Source organism: Leptonychotes weddellii, chromosome 5, assembly GCF_054177405.1.
Source record: "Leptonychotes weddellii isolate Sample4059 chromosome 5, ASM5417740v2, whole genome shotgun sequence".
In the NCBI taxonomy this organism is placed as follows: Eukaryota; Metazoa; Chordata; class Mammalia; order Carnivora; family Phocidae; genus Leptonychotes; species Leptonychotes weddellii.
The window spans coordinates 45,218,230-45,244,966 of NC_138373.1; the positions used below are offsets into that span (position 1 = coordinate 45,218,230).

General features: G+C 44.9%; 1 protein-coding gene across 8 annotated transcripts in view; it reads left to right on the plus strand.

The window, feature by feature from the left end:
- The window catches only part of CELF2 (CUGBP Elav-like family member 2), a 604,346-nt gene that overhangs the window by 488,891 nt on the left and 88,718 nt on the right, over positions 1-26,737 (plus strand). For all 8 annotated transcript variants that reach the window (XM_081820569.1, XM_081820561.1, XM_081820566.1 and 5 more), the window contains one exon: positions 14,085-14,167. In XM_081820569.1, the coding sequence (XP_081676695.1) occupies positions 14,085-14,167 (83 nt within the window). The remainder of the gene's footprint in view (positions 1-14,084; positions 14,168-26,737) is intronic.

Here is a 26,737-nt window from a genome sequence, read left to right on the forward strand (position 1 = left end):
GTGGTGATCTTTAGGAACGTTTGAGAAACACTGTTATAAGATGCAATTGGATTGTAGAAAGGTATTATGTGCATTTTTGCAGTCCAAGGCTAGGAATCATGTTATAAGGCATGGTGGCAGACCAGATGAACCGAATCTAACTCCTGGCACCCTTGTTTGACTATCTTTAGCCTTAGAATTTGGCTGTCGGCCATGTTGTATAGACAAGGTTATGCTCTGACTTCCCCGGGTAAACACTATTACAGATCTGTCCATACAGTTATTCTACGGTTTATTTTAGACCCAGAGTTACTTTACGGTTTATGTCAGATACTTGGAATATAGCAGCTACGACAGCTCTTAACACATAGTGTGTAAGATGGACTGGGAATGAAATCTTAGGAGTTTACTTTGCCTCCCGTCATAACGTTGAATCTTTTAGAAACCTACCACCATAGGAATTAAAAAGCACAACAGAATTAGATGAAGAGTGATTGAATTGTTTATCAGTGACCTCAGTCCAAACATGAAGGAGGGAAAGCTCTCCACCCAGCCTTCTGCACATGTCAGAAGAATGACATGAGATGTGAGGAATTCTGTTTGTTGCTCCTCACGGCACACTGGAATCCTGGACGACTTTCTCGGCTACCCAGCAGTCACGTGGACCACGTCCCTCCCGACGGATCAGAGCGTGCTCAGCGAATTCACACCAACTTTAACATTAGCCCAAGACAATTACAGTTGAGAAGGTGACCCTTCCTCCCGCTAACATGAAAAGTGCCCCAGGACAAACCATAAAAGATCCCCCTAACCTCCACTGTTGGGGATTGCCTGAGCTCTTGATCTTCCTAAGATTGAATAAAATCTAGAACTAACCATGAGACCCTTCATGATGGGGGAGGATCTCCTCCAACTGCAAAGAAGTGTCATTATCATTTATTTGCACAATTAGGCCGCCGAGTGAGTATGGCAGAGGCTTGGCGGTGGAACTGATCTGTGGTGCCCAGCGCCCTGTAGCTCACTGCGGAGGATTTTGCAGCCTGCCCTGCCTCCCATCCGGGTCTTAATAATCTTGTGCTCAAAATCCACACAAGCAGCAGCCCTTAAGTCCAAAAGAGCTACAAGCTTGGAAATCCATCTTCATCCAGTCATCTCAGGATGGAAGGGGGAGGCTGCGGGAGATTCCTTTTCTCTTTTCTCTAAAGGTTTCACAGAAGAATAAGTGTCATTGGCAATGATTGAGAGAAATGAAAGTTTTTAGATCAAATCCCGCTTCTGAGTGTGTGCGCGGCATGGGGAAGGCTGGCTGATGGATGGCACGTTCTTCTCGAGTGAAACCAAATGGCTGCTAATCAGTGTGTGGTGTGTAGAATTTTCTGTAATCTTGAAATCAAGGAGATATTTCACTTTTCCCTCTGAGGTTTTCTAGGGAGAGATTCTGTAGGCAAAGAAGATGAATCTTCTCTCCACCTGCTAAAGAATGAGCACTTAAGTCTACAACTAAATATTAAATACATCAAGTGCATGGACCGTGTATTATATTTTTCTTGTATCCATAATCTGTTATACTTACTTAGTTTCCTGAAAAATGGAAGGCTGCACTCAGTAGATGTGAGGGGTGAGATTTAGAACAACGAGGCATGGTGGTCTTTGGCACACAGTCTGTGTCGTTGGATTTGGGCCCCAGGGTGGAAAGTGAGGACCAGGAGAGTGATGGAGAGGGTGTGTGGAGCTTTGTCTGCAGTAGCCCTGTGGTTCCCACCTGTTGTCCTGGGATAATCACTGACATTACCCCCTTCCACTTTCCCAAGTGTCCCCACTGGCATGAATTCTTGAATCACCCTAGATGTAGAAGAAGGCTTCCTGGTGCTCCTAAAATGATACCCTACAGTAGAAGGAAGAAAAGCAGCTAATCTTTCTTCCATGGGTTCTAGGTGCCAGATTCTGAGCTTGGTGCTCTGTATACGTGATCTCACTAAACCGATGGAACAAAATCTGTCTCAGTCAACCAGTAGACCACACCTATCTTAGCTCAGAAATTGGTCGGCTAAACCAGAGCCCTTTCTCCGGAGGTGAACAGTGTGTTGCATGGACGGTTTTTATCTCTGGTCGCCCCAATCAGGAAGGCTTGTGGAACATGAAGTCTGAAAGAAAGCCGTGTTGCTGTGGGGCAGACAGATGGGAAAATGGCCCCAGGACAATCCATCAAGAAGTAGATGCCCAGCACCGTGCTGCGCCTTGTGCAGGGGACCAAGGAGCCTTTCGACGTGGCCCCCCGGCACTCAGAGACCTTCAGGAGTCCTTAGATAGGCCTGATACTAAGGCCACACCACTGTGATTAAGACAGCAGTTTATAAGACGATCAGTGATTTTCTTCTCGCGTCTTTTCATGGTGATGGCAACTCTCAAAATGAAATCCAGCCCCTGGAAACCCCTCTATTCAGGGGGTGCCTAAATACACTTTGGACACATGTACCCCAGTTCTCTTCCTCACATTTTCTTCCCCTGTGTCCCCTGATCCGAGACATTTAGAGTGCCCTCTCCTTGTGTGCAGCCCCGTGTCCCTGTTTTCCCTCCTCTGTTGTTGCTGACATCAAGGGAAGTGACAAGTCTGTGGTTAAACTCCTTTTATAATAATGAAACCCGAGTGTGCCCATTAGATGGCGACGGGCTTTATTTCACATCACAAACTGTTTTAGGGAATTTTTGCCCCTTGGGGGAGTACCATCAAGTGTACAGTTGGCTAAAATTTTGTTGGCCCCTGAATAGGGAAGTCATCAAAATGATTCCATTAAAATTGATTGACACTTCAGAGGCCATGTAAATGGATGTTCAGAGTACTCGAAGACCATGCAAATGGGTGAACTTGGCTAGTTCCAAGTAATTACTTCAGAAAGCAAGACAACAAAATCAATTCCAAACCCTATTAAAGGGTGAGTGGTCATCACTTACAAAAGAGGCTCCCTTGTCTCCCTCCATCAAGAGACCGGCGGGGAGCTGTGCGACATTGTGGCAGGCATGTTGATGTGGCCTTTCTATGCCTCGGTTTCCTGTGTTGTGACATTGGGGCGATGCTGCCTTGTCCCTCACCTGTCTCTTTGGGCATGGGGCTTGTGGAGGAACGTAACCAATTCAAGGTGGACAATAATCTGGCACATTTATTAAGCACTTTGATGTCTATGTCAAGAGCTGTGTCCTCCATTTTCATCAATTATGTTGTTTAATAGAATAACCCTGTGGTGTAATTGCTGTTACTAACCCCATTTTACAAATAAAAAAACAGAGGTTGAAAGAGGTTAAGAAATTTGTCAAATGCCCAGTCAGTCTGAAATGCTGATAAGGGGTGACTCCTTCACTCACCGGCAAGCTTTATGAATGAAGCAGGACAGAAATATTCAGCGTCGCTTTGAAAACTGTCATAGTCTCTGCCATGAGAACTCCGGGCCCAAGGATACTTGCCTTTTATCCCCGGAACATCAATTTATAGTCGGCTACAAAAGCGCATTTCTCATATGAGTTCTGCTGTTCCAGGCAATTTGTAAAAATATCTCCCTCCCTGATCTCCATGCACATGAAAGATGACTCAGTTACCATGGGAGTGGGTGAGACAGTTATCGAGGCCATAAATATCAGCTCTTCCGAATCCTCCACCACAGGAAAAAGACCAGAATCAGTACAGATCTTTACCTTAGCCAGCACGCAGTTTCGTGCCTCTCCATTTCAGAGTGACCAGAGAGACCAGAGGTAGGAAGTAGATAGGAGTTTCCACACTCTGATTCTAGGGAAAAAAAAAAAAAAATGCCTTGGTTCTAACTCAGATTGAAATACCTCTTAGGACAGTGCAGCCCCAGCCTTAGAACAGGCCCGTAAAACATTAGAATACAGCGGTACCACAGATGAGTGCTGAAGTAACTGAGCTGAGCTTTATTTTACCCAAGCTAACGATACAGGGCCCGTATGAGAGGTGTCCATGAATGTAAGTGACCCCACCATTGAAGCAGGATCAAGAAGTTGAGACTCACGAGACTGGTCTGGCCAGAAAGCATCATACAGCCCAGTGTGCTGAATTGAGAATCCTAGGAAAACAGATATGATTTCAACTTACTCTCATTGCTGCTAGGCTCCTAATTATAATGCCATCCTGTCCTCAAGAGAATTCATCCTACGAAATAAACTTATATTAGAAACTTCCTTTTAATGAGGTCCCTCAGTACTTTGGAACCTAAATCCTTTTTAATTGGATTCAGGGTAGAACTACCTTCTACCACATTTAACCCTGGGATGCCTTCCTTCATCTCTGTGAAATTCTCTTGGTGAACTGACGCTGACGCCCCACCCAAGTGGCCAGGCCCTTGGAGAAGGAGCAGTTCCTGCCGTCGCCATGGGTACCCATCACCGCCTCATCACCCAGACTCTGAGGAGACTGACCCGGGCCGCCACGCCAGTTTGGGGGAGACTACTTGCTATGGCCTTCCTTCCAGTTGGCTTGTCAGGTTCAACCTAAAGTTATTTTGTTTTTCTTACCTTCAGAGAAAAAATAAGGTCCTCCTGTCAACTCTAGAATTAGTCTTTTAAAAAATGAAAACCAAATCCACAGTTCGCCTGTTACCTTGCATTCCAGAGATCTAATGACGTTCCCAATAAAGGAGGCTGCTCGCCTGCTTCATCCTGTCCCCCATGGCTCCTTCTCAAGCAAAGGCACCAAGCCTCTGGCCTTCCCATGCTTAGAGCGGAGTTGGAGCATTCAAGAAACAGCTAAATGCAGGGCTCGTGCTATCTGGGGGAAAGGTGACATTAAAATTCTTCAGATACTTTTACAGCTATTAGACATCTGAAGTGGTTCAACATAAGTGGGTTTTTTTCAGAGGCCCAGGGACTGGGAGAGAGCAGATTCCAGCATCTTTGCCCTTGACGTCTTTTTCGATCTGTGCTGCCTTCTTGTTGGGATTTACATAATAATGGTGAGGAAGTGTTGCAGTGCACACAAAGCTCTGCACATTCGTCCTCAGTTGCTTTCCCAAAAGGCTTGAAATTGCAGTAGATTTAATCTAGGTCAAAAAAAAAAAAGAAAGAAAGAAAGAAAAACTCAATTTTCTTGGCAGAAGACTTAGAAAGCGTGCCTGAGTTCGTTCACAGGGCCATGGGAGTATCAGGAGATGGTTCCTCCAGGAGAAGGCCCCAGGGCAGCGGGAGGTTAGTGGTGGCCTAGATCTGGTGGCCAGTTAACAGAATGTGGTCACGGCGGGTCAGGTATGGAGTCTGAGGAAAGCGGTCGGGGCTGCTCGGAGTGGGTGAGATCCCTCTTCTCGCCTTGGTTGGAAAGTTGGCTGAGGTTTGCTGTAGAGCAGTAACCCTGCTGGGGACGGCAGTCCAGGTCAGCTAATTGGATGCGGTTTCATTAAAAGTTGATTTCTACAGGATGTGGCATTTGTGTTGGGCAGCTGTCATTCTAGCCAGGGAAGTCCCACTCTCAACTAGAGGGAGGGAAATAAAGCTTGTCCCAGGAGACTGTCCGAAGTTTAAAACGAGGGGTGTCTAGGTTATAAGAAGATATTTTTGGTGCCATGAAAGGAGGTGGCCGCCGTTCTGGGGATCTTTCAGAGGAAGGCAGAACCTCTTGGTGGCTCATGGCATTTTCTCCTCTGATCGGCGGCATTGACGTTGAAGGGTGCCGTCAATCAGTAATTACCCGGATGGTGATGCCTTTGCTCTTAGCTACTTGTGTGATCGTGGGAGGAGAGTTAGGTGACTAGCATTAACTAATTGGAAAATCCCATCCATGGAAGAGGTACAGAAGCCAAGAGAAAGCCATTACCTGTTAACTTCCTCTAATTTTTTTTCCCCCAGTTTTGAATTTAAAGCAAAAAAGGGGTGCAGTGCAGAACAAAACCCCTTCATCTTCTTGCAGGCCCTTCCCATAGCTAACTAATGTCTGCTTTGATTGCTGCTTTTGTTTTATTCCTTTCCTTCACTGTGGCCGTCCTGGTGCCGCGTCCAAGTTCAGAGGAGCTACGCTAAGGAAGGTGTGGTACACAGGTTCACAGAAACGTGCCCAGTAAGGGGCCTGGATGTTAAATGTGACTTGTCAAATCAGAGCATTAATGGTGACGGCCCGTCTTGCGCTCCTCTAGAGCAAGCCAGGTTGTGAGGACAGAGTAGAAGGGATAAACACCTAGGACCATGGCGGCCATGACTTAACAACGTTGCATTTGCTGGGGGTCTTCCCTGGCAGAGCCAGCTCTCGGAGGGTAGGCTTTGGGCTGAGGAAAGGGATCCATCCATGCCTCTCCAGCGGACCAGTTCGCCTTCCGAAGGGTCTTCGCGGGTTTGAGAATGGCATCTCGTCATTGTCTTTTTCCTCAAGTTGCTAAGGGTCACCTTCTAGACCACTGGAAAACTACTTCCCATTTTTGTTTTTGTTTTGTTTTTAAGGTCATTGCTGAGTTTTCTTTAAAAATTTAATTCAGGGGATTTTTGATGGGGTTTTTTTAACCTTTAACTGCTTTGTAGAAACTGAAAGTCGGGGGTCTTGGCAAGGGTGAGGCCAGTGATTGATAGTCGAAAACTTTAGTGTGTGGAAGATTCACTTGAGCACAAAATGTACCACTTAGATCAGCAACCTTTGGACTCTGAAAAAAAAGTATTAAATTCTCTATATAGTGGCTAAGATTGGGGGAGAAAATAGATTACAAGGGGAATCAAGTATGGGAAGTATGTCCTCTTTTGACTTAAACTGGTTTGTGTGCTCCTGACTTGACAAGAAGCCAAGATCCCAATTGCAGTTCAACTTGTGTAAGGCAGGCACCTGCTTTGCTTGCAAATGTGCATACAAAAGAGAGCTTCATTCACAGAAAGAATAAAAACATAGCGGGTTCGCTAATTTAGCCTTCGTCCCTTGATCTGTCGGCCCCTCGGAATTCAAAGGCAGCCTTGAAAGGAATTCTCAATTCACAACATGATGGCTTTGCCGATGTCCTGAATTCAAATGTATCTTGAGCTAAATATGTCTGCCAGGACTATTACTTTGTTTTTAACGGAAATAAGTTAAGTACAGCGTTCAGTCATCAAATGATCATTTTGTGGCTGTTTTCAAGTGTTTTATTGGCTGAGATTTAGAAAGTCATGTAAATTTCCCGTGTTTGGTATATTGAATGGACTTGAGGATGTGAACAGCCCCATGGATGGAGTTCACATGGGAGACAGGTGTTCAGGGCCCAACACCTGTACGCTCCAAACGTGATATACTTTTATTTTATCAGCTTAGCCAGAGTTGTGGGAAATCTTTTTTTTTTTTTTTGCCTTCTTTCCTCCATCCTGATATTCTTCTTCAGTTATAATAACTTAATACGGAAAATTATGTATTTCAGAAGATGTTCCACCATTTTCCATATTAAGATATTACAAAAGAGTAGCATCAAAAAATAAAAAAAAAAAAGAAGAATCAACATTTAGGACTAGAACATTCCAGAAAGCCCCTTTCTCCTATTTATGCGACTACCTTTCAAGGAGCAACTACCTCAGTCTAGGCTGGTGGCTCCAGGAGAATCATGAGGAGTTTCAGTAGAGTAGCTGTGCGGAGGGCTGGTTCCCTGTGCAACGCGTTGTGAGTGTAGGTTGTTGGCACAGGATCCGAACCTTCCATCCTGTAGCTGACCAGTGACTATTCCAATAACTGAAAACCGTTGAAGTCACTGACCTCCTGTCTTTAAGCCTGGGTTCTATAGTACAAACTGCCTTGTCATCCATATTTTAGAGTAAAAGACTTAAAGCTGTCTTTTTAAAATGGCGTCTCCACGGCATATTAATCCTTCGTTCCATCCCTCCCCAGTGCGGCAAGGTTTGGAAACCTCAGAGGAAATTTCATTAATGAGTATGGTGTCAGTTTTCCTAAGGGCAGAGCTAGTTTTAAAACCTGGTTTTTGGTATCATTCTCTAAGGCTGTGTCCACACTGCCCTCCAACTGAAGAATATGAACAAGAGTGCTGTTTGACTCAGGGCAAGCCATGATAGAAACTGGTGATCTCTACGTAAGCAGTGCATTTATTTTTCTCTGTGAGTATTATTACCAAGAGTTTCCAAGTAAAGATTTTCAAGAGAAACAGCTGTGGTTTGAAAAGATTTGTGATAATCCAGATGGTTTCTTGGAGGATAAATCTACTTGATCATTTAAAATTAAAGTCTTTCAGTAAAGTTGAGTGTCTTTATGATTTTAAATACACTACTGATGTGTGTGTGGTGTGTGTGTGTGTGTGTGTGTGTGTGTAGTTACCATTGGCCTGTCTTGCTTGGGGCTTTATCTTTGGAAACAGCAAAAACCTCATAACAGTGCCTCAAATTATTCTGCAATTAAGCCGGCAAAATACCGGAGGGAACTCTTCATGACAGCAGAAAACTCTTTGTGAAGAGATATAGTCAGACACCAACTACCCTGTTTGGAGAAGGTAGCACTTAGCCTCTGTGGGAACTGCCGCTCTCAACTTCTGAGACAAAATGGTCTACTCATATCACACAATTAATTATAATGCTGATTGCGCATTGCTTCACATGCAGAACATATGCAACCACATTGCTAAACTTGTCAAAGTGTGGGAATCTGGCTGACCAAAGTCTCCCAGTCCCTCTGACTCACTCTTTCGGGGCCCAGCGTCTACTTGCTGCTTGCTGACCAACCAGAGGCTGGCCTTCATAGAGGGCTCTCTGCTCCCCCAAGATCTTTCTAGGCCTTCTCTACCATCAAAGTTGATCTATCTTATGTCGCCTTCCTGGGAGCTCTGCTAGGTATGTTCCAAGCTAAGCAGCAAATTGAATTCCCAGGGAGATGTGAGTGGTCGGCCAGCTTTCAGAGGTTACCCCTCCCCAAGGTGTGTACAGACTCACCAGCATCTCGTGGTGATCAGCAGAGGAGTCCTTCCTAGGGCACCTGTTAGGCTCCGCGTGGGCCTAACACACTGGTATTTGGTTCTGGAATCACCTCCCAAGTTTTACCCACAAACCTATGGCACCCATGAATTGAAAAAGCCCTGGTGAGGAGTAACAGGGAGGTATTGATAAATAGACCCGTGAAAGATGGATTTGGGGTGGGCAGGGGGGCTCCGAAATGCAAAGCCCTTAATGATACAATGAATTGTCAAAACTGTTGAAAAGTGAGATGCTATATAGGAACGTGTGGGCGGGACATCATGTGTATCCTTTAGAGTTTCTGCAACAGGCAGAGACTCCTGAACGGGTGGATAAAGCTGGCAGGACTCGTCCAGCACACCTGCTCGTGAGGCTGTGTGACAAGGTAGAGACATGCAGGGCCAGCGTAACTCAGCCGCACTGAGCAGAAATTGGAGGGCCTGTCGCAGCACCTGACTGGCCAGACTGCATTAGCCTCCGCTAATCCCCCAGAGCTTCCTGCCAGGTCACTTCTGGTCTCAGACATGGAGCAGAACCTTCTTCGGCACTCCACGGGCAACTGGGAGAGGGGGATTCCAGAACGCTGCTGACGTCAGAGGGGTTGTCTCCCTTGGTGCTTGCTGCAGCCGCGGGCCGTGGAAGAACACCTGTGAATGTAGGTGTTTAACCACCCACCTTACAAGGATGTTTGAAAAAGAACCCGTTAAGAAGGGAGGTCTGAATCGGACTGCGGAGCCATCTGGTGTTGCAGCTGACCTGAAAATGAATCCAGTAAATTTCAGACCTGAGTTACAGCTGGTGCAGGGAGATCTAAGAGACAGGTGGTTCCCTTAACAGCTGTACATCCAGAGAGGGGAGGCAAGAAAGAAAATCCCAACTTCGCTGAACCGTCATGGGTTTTCTGGGATCTGTAGTAGCTTCCTGACCTTTTGCCATGATAATGACCACATCAAGGCAAATAGTATTTCTCCCTTCCTTTTGTTGAAATAATCCCTGCAGGTCAATGAATCTAAGATTTTAAGTGAGTGTATCAAGTGATGGATGGATGAAAAAGACTCGTTATTAGCTGGGAGGGTACTCTCAGAAATAAGAGTCTTATATTGGTGGTGTACAGACTAATGTCTCTTTGGGGGGAAAACCACAAATTACCGTATCTAAGGTGGCTACTTGAATTTGTACTTCTGTATTTATCCTGCAAATTTTAAGAGAACTTTAATCAAACACTGTTTTTATTAGGTGAATTAGTATGCATGCTGAAATGAAGTGTAAGTTATTTTTAGCTCAAGAAAAGTAAAGAATAATTTTGACTTTTTAAAAACTTGTTCTAAACAAAACACTTTGGCCATATATCCATGTTGTTTTGAGAAGGATTTTAGGCAGCCCTGGTTTTTATTCTCGGATTAAGGGGTAATGAAACTAAAGCAACTAAGGTATAGAGGAAGTAAGCTATTTCTGTCTAAGTCACTCAGGAACCAAATGTATGAAACTGAAAGTGGAGTCTTGAGGTGATATTCCCAATCCTGTTGTCTTCCCCAAAACCCCCGTGTTTGTGCAAGTAGTTCAGTGCATGAGGGTAACCAGCTGAGGCTACAAGCAGAGGCAGAAATTCAGCCCAGCCCCTGCTCGCCATGCCTGGGGTCATGGGGAGGAGCTGTGCCCACGTTTTCCAAAGGTGCTAAGTCTCTTTCCCAAGCACAGCACCGAGGGGCTGAGCTGTTGGTTTGGGGTCGGGAAGCAGATCACCAGTATCAACCGGGATGTTCTCCTGTGTATTATTACAGCTACAACTAGACCTTAGCTTGGCATAATCTCTAAAAACCTTTGTTTCAATGGGTAAAGGAGGCAAGAGCTACGCACAGTTTGAAGAGGGTCTGTCGAGGTAACCCTGATTGCATAAGCTAAGAGGACACTGGATGCACCTGGGAAGAGTTTGAGATTTGGGGTATCTTCCCATCTGCCCTTTTGGACATGAGATTCATCTCCTCATTCCTTTCCTCTCTGCCTCCCTATCTCACACTGCTCGCTTGTCCTTTCTCTAAACACACACACACACACACACACACACACACTCACACACACACACACATACACACACGCACCACCTTCTATTCACTACAGACTTTGTTCAAGAGGAAAGTGCTTTAGCCAAATTGACACGAAGATGTAAAGAGCTAAGAACAATTAGATGTTTCCATCCCCATGGGGAGCATTTTAATACTTAAATCGAAACAAACTGTACCTTCCTAGCGGATTTCAGGCAGTGAGAAGTAGTAGGGATTTTGTTCAGACATTGAAGGCGGGAGCGCTTCTTTTATTCCCAAGACCGTTGCAGCTTGGTCGGAGCTCTTCCGGTTGGACCCACACACGGGGTTCACTCAGGAGCATCATCTTTGCTCCTTGCTGCTTTTATCTTATCGTTGTCTTTAGTTCGCCATTTTCGGTGCCCCTGCCCGCCCTTCCACCATCCCTGTATGCTGGTCTGCACTTCCTTCTCAGCTCTGAGCCTGGCCACCCTGGCTTTCTTCTTCATCTTCTGAATTGCTTTCTCTCCAGGCAAGCACATGCCTTATAACTTCCACTCCACTGTTAAGTCTTCTTTCTTCTAAATAACCCCGTCCCAAAATCTGTCTGCATGAGGGTATCAGACTCTGCCCCTATACAGAAACTCTGGTTATCGTGGTTGAAGTTTCGAGCCTCCCCATTGCTCCCTTCTCCAGCAGCCAACACCATAAGCCCAGGAGAGGGAGAGAAGAAGTTCCTGAGCTTCTGTGAGGGGCTTTCAGAAGGCAGAGGTTATGATGTCTCTCTCTGCTTTTCTTACTAGACCAAGCCCAGTGAAGCATAGTTGGAATTTCTGTCTTCCTCTTCTTCTTCTTAGAGTGATTGCAGTGGGTTGCTGGAAGCAGGGACTTGACTTCCTTGTTTAAACTTCTTCCTAGATCTGAAGCAATTCCTATAGCTGGTCTTGGGCTCACATCATGCCACTAAAGCCAGAGTCACTCGTTAAATTGAACAGTTCAGTAAAAAAAAAAAACAAAAAACAAAAAACTACCATCAGGCCAAATGAACTCTGGTCACAGGAGTCAAAATAGCTAAAGTGAAAAACTCATCTAAAAAAATGGTCAGTCTGGCACCTGGGTGGCTCAGTCGGTTAAGTGTCCGACTCCTGATTTCGGCTCAGGTCATGATCCCAGGGTCCTGAGATTGAGCCCCATGTCAGGCTCCACACTGAGCTTGGGCCCTGCCTAAGATTCTCTCTCTCTCCCTCTCCATCTGCCCCCCCAACTCAGTCTCTCTCTCTCAAAAATAAATAAATAATAATAAAAATGGTCAGTCCACTATCTATGATTCTTTCAAGAAACTTAATGATTTTCAATTTCTTCCATCATGTAATTGAACTCCTATCCTACATTTTAGAAGTTTCTAATCCTTGGATGACTGTAGTTTGAGTGCCAAGAAGCAAAGATTGTATTGTGCTTTGTCCAGAAGGTGAAGGTTTTGTGTATTTTGTATATTTAATCTTGGTAGACTAAAACAAAATCGAATATATGACAAGTTTCCAAATTTCTTATCTAAATGAGGAGGAAGCACCATAGATGTATTTAGAAATGCTGAATGAATGGAATTGAACTTTATTTTCCCCCACTCTTTAAAGATTTTATTTATTTGTTTAGAAAGAGAATGAGTGAGTGCACGTGCATGAATGGGAGAGGGGCAAAGGGGGAGGGGGAGAATCTCCAGCAGACTCCAAGCTGAGTGCAGAGCCTGACACAGGGCTCAATACCATGACCCCGAGATCATGACCTGAGTCAAAATCAAGAGTCAGACATTCAACTGACTGAGCCACCCAGGCGCCCCTCTCTACTCTTTTGAATGAGTTTTTGTTTTGAAAAACCAGAATGCCTGAGCCAACCTTTGATGGCTTGCAATGCCAACTCCCTGTTGTCAACTCTGCCATTTTTTTTTTTTTTTACTGTCCTTGGTCTTATTTACTTTATTCCCCTAAATAGAACTAAGGTTGATGCCAGAGTTCTGTGCATTTCTGTCATGGTACTTGGTGTATATACTCTGTTTGGTGTGAGTACCTCTCAAAGCCCTCCCCAACTCTCTGGCTCCATGCTTTAGGACCCTCTAGTACACTCAGGGTCAAATATTTACAGTCTTCATGAGTGCATCCCCCCCTTTTCTGCCTCAGCACAACTTACAAAGACAGCTCAGAGGCATCATCTTCTTTCTTTAAAATTGTAAACATTTTTTCCACCCCCTTTTCCCAAGCCTGGCTGTGCTAAGAACCTATATGCTGATGAACAGATCATTAACTGGTATCACTATCTAATTTAAACAGCTGTGTTAACGAGTATCTTTGGCTACAAACTGAAGAAGGGGTCAGCCATCCTTCAGAATGCAGAAATAATGGTACAAGGCTTCAGCACCATTTTCTTTGGTGGAGGAAGTTGGTTGGGAAGAGGGGCTTGGGTGGCCTCTCCTGGGGGGTATTCAGCCCGGACTCCCAGACTCCCATCAGCTCTTGGAAATAAGGAATCCAAAAGTTGCTGGTTGATGTGCCGTAGCCATATCTAATAAGACGTGGGACAGTGTGTGCAAACATGGGTATGGGCGTGTGCCCACCCATACCGTAACTGAATTTCCAAACCGGTTAAAATAGCCCTGCATGTTGGCCAACAAATACTGAGTATCTCATATATGGAACTTTGTGATATACACAATGGTGGAGAAAAAAAAGAAGAAAGCAGTATCCCAGATTTTCAGAACCTTATAATCCAGTGGTCTAAACCATTGAGTTTAGAGAGTGTTTTAAAAATGTGACATTCTAGAATATCCTTTAAGGAAATTGTAATTACTGTAAGTTCCTGCCATTGTCACTGTGATTAAACACTTCTCTGTATGTAGCTACACAAGCCCCGTTAACATGTCACCCACCACTTCCCCCCTCATTCCTGAAGAGCTGTGTTCCAGGTAGTTGGTGCACAGAGTTATGAATTGATCTCCAACATGGGTAAAGCTAATAAATATGGTTTGGGTGAAAGGCACTGGTAAAAGCTTGAGATGTTATTACTGTTCTCATGCACTTTATTATTTTTACATTGTGCATCCTTTTAAGTAGATTATTTGTTCGCCATAGTCTCCATTATATCTAAGCAAAGCATTCACAGAAATTTCTAAAACCTTTTCATTTCTCTCTGTAGGTTGTTGTTTCGTAACATTTTATACAAGAAAAGCTGCACTTGAGGCCCAGAATGCACTGCACAATATTAAAACTTTACCTGGGGTGAGTCGGTTTACTTTTGTACCAAAATCACTTTATTGCTTGAAAATGGTCCTTTCAACTGAAGGTTCTAGTTATGGGCTCTTAGTGGCAAAAATGACTTTGGTCTTTTGAGGAGTGTGTGCTGACCCCTCTGTTCCCCTCAGCAGCCAAACCAGCTGGCCGGCCCATAAAGAAGGACTGGCATTAATGCTGATGGAAAGAGCTCTCAAATAGTATGTCCCCTCGTTAGAAAATCAGAGTGACCCCACTGGGTAGCAGCGGCTGCCAAAGAGTATTGGGTGGGCTAAGATTTTAAAAGGGGGGAAAAAAAATCCAACACACACAAGAAAAGCAGATGGAAAAGGAAAAGCTTTTACTCACCAGGAGCCCCTTTTGAAATTTAGTCTTAGATTTTCTTTTGAAAGGACAAAATGTACCCTGTACAGCCATAATATTAAACCTCCTAATGGTTTCTCAACAGTCAACGATGGTTAACAAAGTCAATGTTTTAATGCCTAATTTGTGGCTTCTTGTTGATAGTGAACAGAAAATACAAAGCTTACAATTTTTTTCCATTTCGTTCCTGGTAATATTTGATGATTAGTACAATTCACTAGAAGTGAACTGATGTTGTATGTAGCTACTGCATCAGAACACGTTATTTCTGGGGTTTTGTGGCAATTTTATATATTGCATGCTGGTGTAAAGTGTCTTGTGCTGTTTGCGTATTTTCCCCATTGACCCAAATATCAGTGATGAGTTCATTTAATATCCTGCTGATGTGCGTTGGTTCTAATGAAGAACTTGTGGTAAGCGGTGCAATAATAATTTCATTGAAACCTGGTTTGATCAGAGTATAAGAAAGATAATACAGTGTCCCTAATGTTTTCAGCTGCCATTTTGCTGTCTCTGTAGACATACACGGACACCTGTGTATTCACATGCTAACATATGCACACATAGGCATTTTATACCCAATCACCCCCAGAAAGGAGAGCATTTGTTTCAATCACCTTAGGTCCATTGAAAATTTCATAGTATTTTATAGTGGCAAGACACTCAAGAAAAAGTTTTCAAACCATTAGCTTCTTAGCCACCCAAAAGTAATAAATTATGAACCATGGTCTTCAGTCCCACCTCTGTGGCTCCTCCCTTTTCCTTAAAGCAAATCAAAGAGCAGAGGATTCAGAAAAGCAAGCATGTGGTAGCAGAATCCTCCCTCCCCATTTTGCTACTTCTCCCTGAAACTTTTAAGGTGGTTTTAGTAAGGCAGGTTTTAGTACATCTAAGTGCTTTTGCTCAGTGACTTTTTTTTTTAATATTATTTCAGCTTTGTTTTCCTTATAAATGGAATTTTTTTTTTCAATATAAATTCTAGAAGCCTGCAGTGTTAGATCACATTATCAAATGAAGCAACCAAGACAAATATTTACTGGCTCAGCCGACAACAGGAAAAAAAAAAAAATTTTTTTTTTAATTTCTCAGTCTCCTAATCAAGCCCAAAGACCACTTTGTAGTCCTTCTTTTAAAAAGAAATACTTTATAATAATCAGCACACAAAATCCCTTCTGGTATATTTAAAAAAACTCCTGAGATGACGAATTTATTTAGCATTTAGGGTATATTAATGCCGAATCACATTCTATTTTAAATTAATGCAAAGCTTGGGTAATTTGAATTCATCCACTCCACTAAAATTTGCACAACTCCCCAGTATGCCATCCTTAGTGGTGAAGACACTCTCAAGAAGCCCAGAGTTAATATGATGAGTGGGCCATGTTGAAAAACATACAAGGGGCTGGCAAGTCTGCTTCTGTTTGGGACAGCTTACTCTGACCCTTTCCTAGCAAACAAGTAGCATCTTCAGTATTTAAAAAAAAAAAAAAAAAATGTTGCATATATTCTGTTTTTCTCTTCTTAAAAATTCTGCATGTGGAAGTCAGGAATGGTGATTTTGGAGACCCGTTAAGTGCAAGGATTCTGGAGTTGAAAAAGATGGCTTGGGGATTGTTTCTTGGTTTTCTTTTTCTCCGGTTCAACTTCATCTGCCCCATTACCTGTGGCGGGTTAAAGGGAAATCGTGAGAAGCCAGGTCTGATTTGTAGGCTCCCAGCCTTCACAGTGCACACAGTGCTGGTACATTTGCCACTTCAAGTTAGGTAAGTGGGAACAGGGTTCCATATATTGCATTTACGGATAGTTCTGTCTGATAAACATCACCTTGAACAGCTATCGGGAAAACATGAAAGTTGGTTTCCTTTCAGCTGTGAGCTTTCGGTGGACAGAAAGAAATGGGACCAGACATAAAAGATTAATGCATATTTGGGGGGAAAAAATATTGCAGGGTGCCTTGCTGTTTGATTACAAGCCTTGGAATTAGTCAACATTTCCATAATTCTAAACCAATATACACCTGTTTTCTCACTGTGATGTGAAGGCACAACTTAATTTAACAGAACCCCTGCTGTGCTAAATCTCTCATTAACTACCAAGTGAGTTCGGTAATTTAAAGTTGTAGCACTACTATTTTAACTGGTTGCCTTCATATTATGAAATTAATAAGAAATTAATGATGCACTTTGCCATATGCCTTCAATTTCTTTCTGAATAAAAATAAAAGGGATAAAGAAAAACACATCAGCAGCTGACACTTTAAAGCTTTTCTGTTTATCATTTTTCCTGCGGATAAAATCCATTAAAAAGGCACTTGCTGCTTTTTTTTTTTTTTTCCTAAAGTGTCCAAAACTTTCCATTTAAAACAAGATCAAATAGCGCTGGGTTGCCCCCCCCCCCCCCGTTTAATTTTCTTTTGCAGCTGATGTTTTGTATCATAGAGAACTTTTGTCGTGCTTCCAAACTTGATTGATGTTTAGGGACCCGTCTTTTGGTCTTGAGAGAAACAAAGAACTCAGTATGGCAAAGGAAAAAAATGCTGATGGGATATCTTATTCAGGCACCCTTCCTTCATGCCATGTGTGGGTCGTAGAGACCCTTTCCATAGTGGATGGGGGGATAGGGCGAAGGATCAGTGCAGAGTCAAAGGGCACATTTTTCACGCCATGTGACTGAGGAAGACACTGGGTCTTTCATCCTCTGAAATGCTCACCAGAAATCCTAGAAATACACTGTTGGAAACAAAGGGCGCCAATTCAACAGCTCAGCACAGGGAGGAGCAAAGAATGAGCATCTGGGGGTCCTTTCCCTGGGTTGACCCCGCTGTCCTCTGGAAAGGGAGGCCTGACGCTTGAGCAGCAGATCACATCTCAGGCACAATGCCTCACTTACTCCTGACATCCCGTTAGGTTAACAAAACACTAAGGAGTCTCGAGTGCCTACTGTGTGCCAGGCACTAAGCTAGAGCAGTTCGTGCATGCGCATGCCTGCCCTTCGGCTGCATAGTGAGTGAGACTCCCGTCACCCGGAAGAGAAGACCTCTGGTATGTCAGGCAGGACCACGTGACGAGCCCTTGGGCTGGCTGCAAACCTGACCTTTGCCGAAGCCGAGTCACTCGTGTTCCTGGACAGATTTTGGTTGCCTCCGCCTGTTGACAGGATAGCAAGTCGGGCTCAGAGGTGGCTTCTTTTGTTCAGGAAGGCACAGCCTACCTGGTAGAAGAAGTCAGTAGAAATGTCATCGTCCACTGTTGTATCTCCCAGAGAGAAATCTTTGTGAAGGCGACCTGCGAGATTCATTTTGTTCTCACCGACTTGATTTAGCTTAATTAAAAAATAAAATAAAGACCTTAATTGAGGCGCAGGAAAGCCCCCACGATCTTTTCAATAGTCAGACGTCCAGGGCCCCAGAGCCCCGTGCCCATGCCTGCACTGTGCCTTAGGTCATTCTTCTTTCAAGGTCTTCACACATACTGTCTCTAGCAATAAGGCTTTCTGATTGAAAATCTACAGCAGTATCATTAGAGCATTCACTGTATAAATTAATTTAATTAAGGAGGTAATAACAGAGAGGAATACAGTTTTGAAAAAGCTCTTAAATTTTAACAGCAAGGAGGAATCAGAATCTAAATGTCTTGTAAAATATTAATTGCAAATTTCTTCCAGACATTTTCTCAGCCTATGCCTTACTCCTTCCTTTCTTTCTAGAATCACGACCAGTTTTATTAAATGCAGTTTATATTAAGGAGTTACTGCCCTGAGAGAACATTTGTTTAGAGCACTCCATTTTAGTGGTGGCTTACTGAAAGGTGTTTTATAATAACACATGCGATGTGAGCAAGGACTGCACGTAGATTGGAGATATAAAAACAAATGAGCCTCATCCAGTAGGAAGAAGCTGTAAATAAAACTGCCTCTTGGGACAAGTGTGTTCACCCACATGAAGTGAATGAGCCCCTCTTGGCTTGCCCTTGAAGAGATCATTTACCGACGCGGGTAGGCACTCTCTTTCCTCCCAGGTGACTTTCCATGCAACTCTCCATAGAATTGTACCCCTGTGTCCTTTAAGAGTGGAATGCTGGGGGTTTAATATTCTCTCAACAGAACAGCTAGGCTCTCACTGGGACCAAATTCAATTTGCCCATTGAATGCATTTTGAGGTGCTCATTTTCTTTGAACCACCTCTTCTAATTATTAATAAGTATTTAATGCCTTTGTTCTCAGAGCCTTGATGATTATTTTTATCATTCATCATTATTATTTCTGTCATAAAATCCCTCAAACTCCATCTCATCATATCATGGATATTCCCTGTCCCCCGCCCCAAAACCATCTCACTTAAATCTAAGCCTAACTAGGCCGGGCTAGATAAAGTTTCTTCTCTGATGCCATTTACTTAAAACAGGAAGAAACGACCAAAACATCTACACGAGCAGGATTCAGTCCTCAAAATCGTGTATCATGTAGAACACACAGAACATTCATGCACTCATTCGACAAGTCTTCATCGAATTTTTATTGTTTGCCCAGAACTGCTCCGGTAAGTAGAGAATACAGTAGCAGCCACGCTATTTATAACTGAATCACCCCAAAACAAAGCAAGCCCACCATGCCTGTACATGCTTAATGCTTAATAAATAGCTCTTGGATATTTAGTGCCCAAATGAGTTAGTTTCACAAAATATTTCCAGAGGAGTCAAGTTTTGTTCCCAAAAAATGGCGGTTTTGCCCACAAGTGTTCCAAGTGCTCCAAAATCCAAGATGAATATAGATTTGCTGTTACATGTGTGAGAGAAATGTAATTTATATCCTATACCCAGAGCTCTATGTACGTCTCTATATACTTAAGATGGATATATAGTCACACACATCCACATGTGGGTATTAATTCAGCCAAATAAATAAAACCAGGAAGATAGAGCTTAAAATCCCATTTTCTGTTTGGCCTGCCAACATAGCCTTCATTACTTTGTAGTCCCCTTTCTTGCATTAGGCTTCGTGAACTCTATCCTTCTTACGTTGGTTTATCTGTTGGCTGGTCTCTGCTTCGAGTCAGGATCATGGCGAGTGCTCAGTGCATGTGCAAGGGTCCTTGAAAACTGCCATTTAATGGTGTTAATCCCTGCCTTCCACCTTCTTAACAGAAGAGGAGGCGCTGAATGAGATAATGTATGTAATGCTTTCTGAGCCCCTGAAGAAATGTGTTTCGAAGACATTGTTTCTACTTGACAGGTTGTATAGGTGTGAACTCCTCTCGGGTAGCAACCCAACATACCAAAAGCATGTGCCGTGTAGTGTGTAAACTGGGAACATCGATTTGGTTTACGTTCTTGAGATTTGCATTTGCTGGATGGGGCCTGGGCCGAAATTGTTGGCCTCGTAGGACCTGCCCAAAGCAGCTATTCCCCTGCTGCCTGCATTGTTTTTAGTATAACCCTAAGTTCTGCAGAAATGAAAGCTAAACGAAAAGTAAGGACCTTTTTTTTTTTTTTTTTTATTAAGATGACCTTGTGAGTGACTGTGATGGAGAGTGAGTGTCACGGTGTAGGTAGGGAGCAGCTCCTTGGGGGTGCACCTGCCCGCCTGGAGCCAGGCCAGCGTGGAGAAGGGCTCAAGCTGCAGAAAGAAGCAGCCCCAAGTGAGATCGGGCAGGCATGGCAGGGGTGCTGAAAGAATCTCGGGGCCCAGTTGGTTCCCAGTCTGCAGGCCAATCGCAAGAGGTCTGGGAAAGCACCTTTTAATACTTCACAAAAAGCCCTTGGAACTCATCTAGTTCACGCACCATAAAATTTTTACCTGCCACCTGACTGAGCAGAGGGTTCTTCTGCTTTAGGCTGGCAGGCATTCAGTTTAGTAGCTTTGATCGGCACGTAGTGATGTATGGCTTTGATTAACTAAAATGAAAACCTGGTTACTTTTAAAATAGGACCCACTCAATACAAGGAAGTCTGTGGGAGAAAATGAGGGGTCGTTGGTGGTGAAAAGTTGGAAATGACCAAGCGAAGCAGCCCAGCCGGCCCAGGGTTAAAACGGGGAGCAGCGGGGTGCCTGGGTGGCTCAGTTGATTAAGCAACTGCCTTCGGCTCAGGTCATGATTCTGGAGTCCCGGGATCGAGTCCCACATCGGGCTCCCTGCTCAACAGGGACTCTGCTTCTCCCTCTGACCCTCCCCCCTCTCATGTTGTCTCTCTCTCATTCTCTCTCTCAAGTAAATAAATAAAATCTTTAAAAAAAAAAAAAAAAAAAACAGGGAGCAGCTACACCACCTTTTGATAATGGAACTTGGGTGGAAGGTCTTGCTTCCCTGGTTTTGCAAACAGCATAGTCTCAACTACATACCTAGTTACCCAGACTGTTGTGAGGGCTTCAGAGAGCATCTGTGCAAATGCCTGAGCTCAGGGGCCCAGCCGAGGGTGCAGAATTGCCCCGTGTCATGAAGCAGGACTGCGATCCCATTGGTAACATGTGAGGACACAATAGGGTGGCACAGTGGCAAAAAAAAAAAGAATAGTTAGATTTCAGAGGTACTTATTTCTCTTTGATATCCCGAGACTACCTCGGGAATATTAAATTCACTCATTAGATCCCAGTTCCATTAGAGGTTGATAAGATTTCAGAAGAAGATTGTGGGGAGAATCCATGAATTTGATTAAAGTTCTGGATGGAATTGCAGAGGAAGGAGTTATGACAATCAAATGAAAGGGGAAAGGTTTTTTTCTAATTTTTTTTAAAGATTTTATTTTTAAGTTATCTCTACGCCCAATGTGGGGCTTGAACTTACAACCCCAGGGGAAATTTAAAAAAAAAAATAATGAAGTTGGAAAATAGTTCAAACTATGCCTTCAGAGTATTATGTAGTCCCCATGAGAACTCGTCCCCTGAAAACATTAGTCGTGCCAGACAGACCATGGGCATCTGTCACGGGGTGGGGTGGGCATAGCTCAGGAGACTGTGTCCAATGCAAGTGGGCTGGCCAGTTCTCAGCCTCAAGCTCCAGGCCATGAAAAAGTATGTGACCTGGGTGAGTGTGGAGAGAGTTCTCCCCAGGGTTCTTCCCCACCCACCACAACACGGAGACTGGCCAAGCTGGGGGAAGAGAGGCCAGGATCAAAGGGAGCCTTAGAACCCCCAGCGGGCCAGATCCAGTGCGGTGAGTGCAAGGCAAGCAGGCCAGCCCCTGGGAGGCGGGCAGGGAAAGAAGCTTCATGTACCCTTTGCTCATTTGAGCCGCAGACTGTCACGGTGCACAGGTGCTCAGGGGGTCTCATTAGTATTATGACATAAGCTATTAAAGTTGTTTTGATAATAAAGCAGTACCTCAGGACCACATCATTACTGCTCTCCCTACCCACAAGTCACCAAGATGAAAGCATAAACAATAAACAGTTGCCTGCAGGAGATTGCAGAGAAGGGACACGGTGACAAATGTTCTCTTTGACACTCTGCATCGTCCCTGACTGTCATCACTTCCCACCAGTACTCAGAACACACACGTGTACTGCCGTCCCCTCCCCCACCAGCTCCGAGGCGCTCTGGAAAGTGCTTCCTTTCTTCCTCTGCAAATCGAAGTGGTTGCACTCAGTGGTTCTTAGAGTCCTTTCTAGTCTTGCAGGACTGTTCTCCTGTGCTTTCTCTACAGTGATGTCCTACTTAAGGAAGAATATCTGTGTGTACATCTGTCTGTCTGCCTGCCTGTTCATCTAAGGGAGGCAGGCAGATGGACGTGACTGGCTTCAGCTGTGCGTTAGTAACTTCAGAAGACAGTTGAACCTTGAACCACGCTGGTTTGAACTGCGTGGGTCCACTTACAGGTGGATTTTTATATATAAATACAGTACTGTAAAATGTATTTTCTCTTAGGATTTTCTCAATGGCACTTTTTTCTTGCCAGCTTACTTGACTATAAGAGTACAACATATAATACATATAACATTCAAAATACATGTTAATGGGCTGTTTATGTGACTGGTAGTAGTTAGGCTTTTGGAGTTAAGTTTTTGGAGAGTCAAAAGTTATACACAGATTTTTGACCACACCGGGGGATGGTGCCCCTAGCCCTCCCATTGTTCAAGGGCCAACTGTACCTTATACAGAAGAATCTGGACCATTCAGATTCTCTGGACATCTACTTCTCATGCCCCTCTGGTTTTGAACCAACAGAGAGTCTACCACTCATAACTTTCCCACCATCGGGAAGGAGGGGGAGGTGATGAGGGCTAACGAGCCAGTCTAATTCCTTGCTTACAGCCTTGGTTTGACAAGTAAGGGCACTTAACCTGATGAGGCTTCAGGATTGTTGGTGGATATCTGTCACCTGTTTGATTCCTGTCCCCAGTTAACAGGGGTGAGTGAGTCACCTGTGTTTGTAGATGGCTTTACAGTGTTGTTGGTTATCCCTTCTAAAAATATTTCAGGTGATGTATTGATAGCGTTCACCTTGTTATACTGAGGACACTGAGGCACTGGGAGATTAGATTAACTTCTCTGACCTCCCCTAGCCAAGCAGTGACAGCACTAGAATTAGAGCCACAGTTGCTAAAACTCCCCAGGAGCGTGGTCTCCTGAGAGTGGGTTCGGCACGATGTTCACCACATCCTAGGGGTAGGGAGCGTGACTCGGGAGGCCGGCACGGCACAGCGACAAAACCACTGCAGAAGTCGCCGTGTGCTGGTTGTCCACGGAATCAGGCACCATGGGGAGGCTCTGTGACTCTGTTACTTGGAATTGTCACAGCATCTCCACAAGGCATGTAGCCAGTGGCCCCGCCCCGCTGGCTGGTGAGGAACGGAAACTCAAGAGTGACTTGTCCAGGGTTAGACAGCTGGTGACCGTGAGTCCCTGACCCTGGAGGCCACTGTTGGTGGCGCGGAGGCTTGCAGGTCCTGGGCCCGGCTGGCTCCCGCCGTTTCAGGAGACCAGTGGCTAGTGTTCCCCCTTAGTACTGCCATCGCTCCGTTGATCCCCTCGGAACGCCCGCGTCTGCTCCCTTGGGAGCTGTCCTGAAATAGATCTGTATCCTCAGCTCTTTGACCGCTAGAGCTGGCCGTGTCACACGGTGAGCTCACCCGAGGGGCAGAGCATCTGGGTCCTGGTGCTTCGCTAATAAGCAGGCCTCCCCGGAAGGCAGCTGGTGCCCTCCCCCAGGAGCCGGTCCTGATGCCACCTGATGCCACCGCTTTGCCAGAGATGCGAAGCCAAGCTCTCTTGGCCAGGCTGACACCACCGGCCTCATGGGTGGGTGCGGCGAGAGCCATTTGCTGTGACTTGGATCTGAGGTTCCTCACACCAGGCTCTCAAAGAGGGAGCTACCCATCAAAGGCAGTCACTCCTGTAAGAGGAACTGCTTTGCAAAAGTGATTATAAATGCAACACCTTTCTTCAGAGGAATGTAGCTTTACCAACACCATCTCATTAACATTCATGTTATTAGGGTCCTTTTCTTTATCTGCATCCACAGGCTCTCGGTCCCAGTCCCCAATCTGCATTCTAATGCCCTGCTCCGTCCATCTGGCCTCCCCTCCATCTCTTGGCTCTGTGTCCATCCATAGGGGAAGGGCAGAGTGGGGGCTGGGCTCATCTCAGAAGATCAGGCACAAACCCCGTGGCTCACCATCCGAGCATGAAGCAGCAAGCCAGCAGACAGGCCGTGGCCGTGCAGGAGGGCTGGCAAAGAAGTGGACGTTCCAGCCATCCTCAATCATCACGCCCCCCGCCCCGGTATTTTACTCTTGAGTCTGCAGGGCCCCCGAAGCATCTGAATCCTCTGCTTCTGAAAACAGGGAACCAGACACTGCACCCCAGAAGAGCACACTAGGAAAGAAGCAGCAGGTGCCACGGATGGGGTCGCACACAGCCCCCTCCGCGGCCACGCTCACAGCCACGACATAGTCAGGAGCTTTCCCTCGAGTCCAGGAGGCTTGGGTGTCCTCTCTGTCCCCATCCAGCCACCTGCTCTGTTCCCCCCCGTTGTCGGCAGGCAAGGTAGGACCAAAGGCTGAGTGCGACAGGAGGGCAAGTTACCTAGTTAATTCCGTCTGGGCATCATGCCACGATTGCTTTGTTGACGTGAATGTAGATACATGGGTGTGTCACGGAGACTTGGTCGCGTGCCCGCCACCACTGCCACTGGCCTGGTGGTGACAGCAGGAGCCGGGACGCCGTGTTATGGTTCATGGAGTTAGACCGGGAGTTCTGTGATCTCGGGGCCACCGAGTCCTATGCTCCCATCCTTTATCAGGGACCGGAAGGACCAAATTAAAGTGAGGAACTAGGTTCCCTAGAAACTCACCTCCACCCTGAAGGTTAAACTGGGTGACCGCGGGTCAAATTCTGCCCTTTGTGCGCTTACCCACGCATACACTGTATTTAGTTTCTTCAGAAAAGCATACATATAAATACAGTACCAGGAAACCATGCCAGATGTTTTGTACTAAGTGGTGCATGAGGTCCAGTGCACCGTGGACCCAGTGCCCTCGAGTCACATGGATCAGGAAATAGAAAGTTAATTACTGTCATTGCATATATACTGTAAGCTGGGTGTAAATGCAGAACAGTAGTTCTAGAACTCCAGAAGTTTGTTTCTGGCAAATTTTGGTTTTGTAAATGTTTTGTCTAAATGACCGATATTTTTCAGTGACTTTCAGAATTTAGATAATTTTAACCAAGTAGCAATAGTAATAGTTAACGTTTACTGAGCACTTACTATATCTTGGGCACTGTGCCCAGGGCTTTAATTATACACCTGAGCTCATGAAAATAGTAAAATAATAGGTAAATAATAAAACAGTGAGTAATAATTTGTTTTCCCCCTCTGGTTGCGCTTTCAACGAGAAGACTATCATTCCAAATTTAAGAGCATTAAAGTAGTTTTGACTATTACAGAAAAGTTCCCTAACAAATCATGGAATGTCTCTTCTGGCTAATAATTTACCTCCTCCACCTAGATACAAGGATGATGTTTCAGTTTAACTTCACCTGTAATCCTAACCATTCTTCATATCTGATGATTCACTAATATTTACAAACTTATCATTTAAATAGGGAGAGGCGCTTCAGCCTAGATTTGGACGAGCCGTATCTTAGATTTCTTCTACAGCTCATGGAGGCATTAACTATAATCACAAATCCTACCAAAACTCACAGGTGCCACTGGGGCATCAATTAAAGAACCCTAATCACTGAGTTACCCAAATCATTCCTGAGTCAGCATTGCCCAGATGGAAAACCTGGAGGTCATTAACCAAAACTAAATATCATCCAGTAAGGAAAAGAAGAGTCCCAAACCTAGGAAATCCTGGGGCTGCTTTCAGTAGATTTCTGTTTACTTGAATGTGGAAGAAGAAGGGGGGGCATGTGGAGGAAAATAGACCCCATCTCATCAGAGGTCATGGACTGTGGAAGCTAAAAGTGTTTTTGGAGACAGTACTGCCCACCCCTCATGTTACAGATGAGGAAGCAGAATCCCAGAATAGGTGGCGAGGTGGAGTGGGAGGAGCAGTGCGAGCCTGTTGCTCTTGTCCACGCCTCACGCCCCCACAATTCCTGTAAGAGATTATACCAAACACGTCACTTAAAGAATCAGAAATTCAGGACCCAAATGACCCCTGTCCGTGGCATTACCACCGTATGATGTGAGGCAGCCGAACGTGGTGATTCTTTTCTCCTTTCCACCCTCTGAGAAAGACTCAGGAATAATGTTCTTCCTGGCCATTTACCTAAAATGACAGGTGAACTAGATGAATTTTTACAGAAGGGATGAAGAAAAGCGAAAGTCATCCCAAGTTAAGTCCATTTGCCTCTAGTGATTAGTAACTCGGGCTGCACCATAGACTCACCTGGGGAGCTTTTGAAATTACATATGCCTGGGCTGTGCCCCAGGCAAATTAAATAAGACTCTCTCAGGGGCGGGGAGCCCTGTGTCGGTATTTTTAAAGTGATCCCAGTGTTCAGCCAACTTTGGAAACCACTGTTGGAGAATGATCACCATCAACCCCCAGGGTAAGGTGATGGTGATTAACCTTTTTCCTTCTTCTGCTCATTTGGATGCGTGGGAGCACTCGATTAACCTTGTTCCTTCTTCTCATTTGGATGCGTGGGAGCACTCCCACCTGCTGGTTACCCTCCCACAAGTGCAGGTAGCCTTGCTACTCAGAGTGTGGTCCATGGGCCAGCAGCACTGGAATCATCAAGAATGTGTTA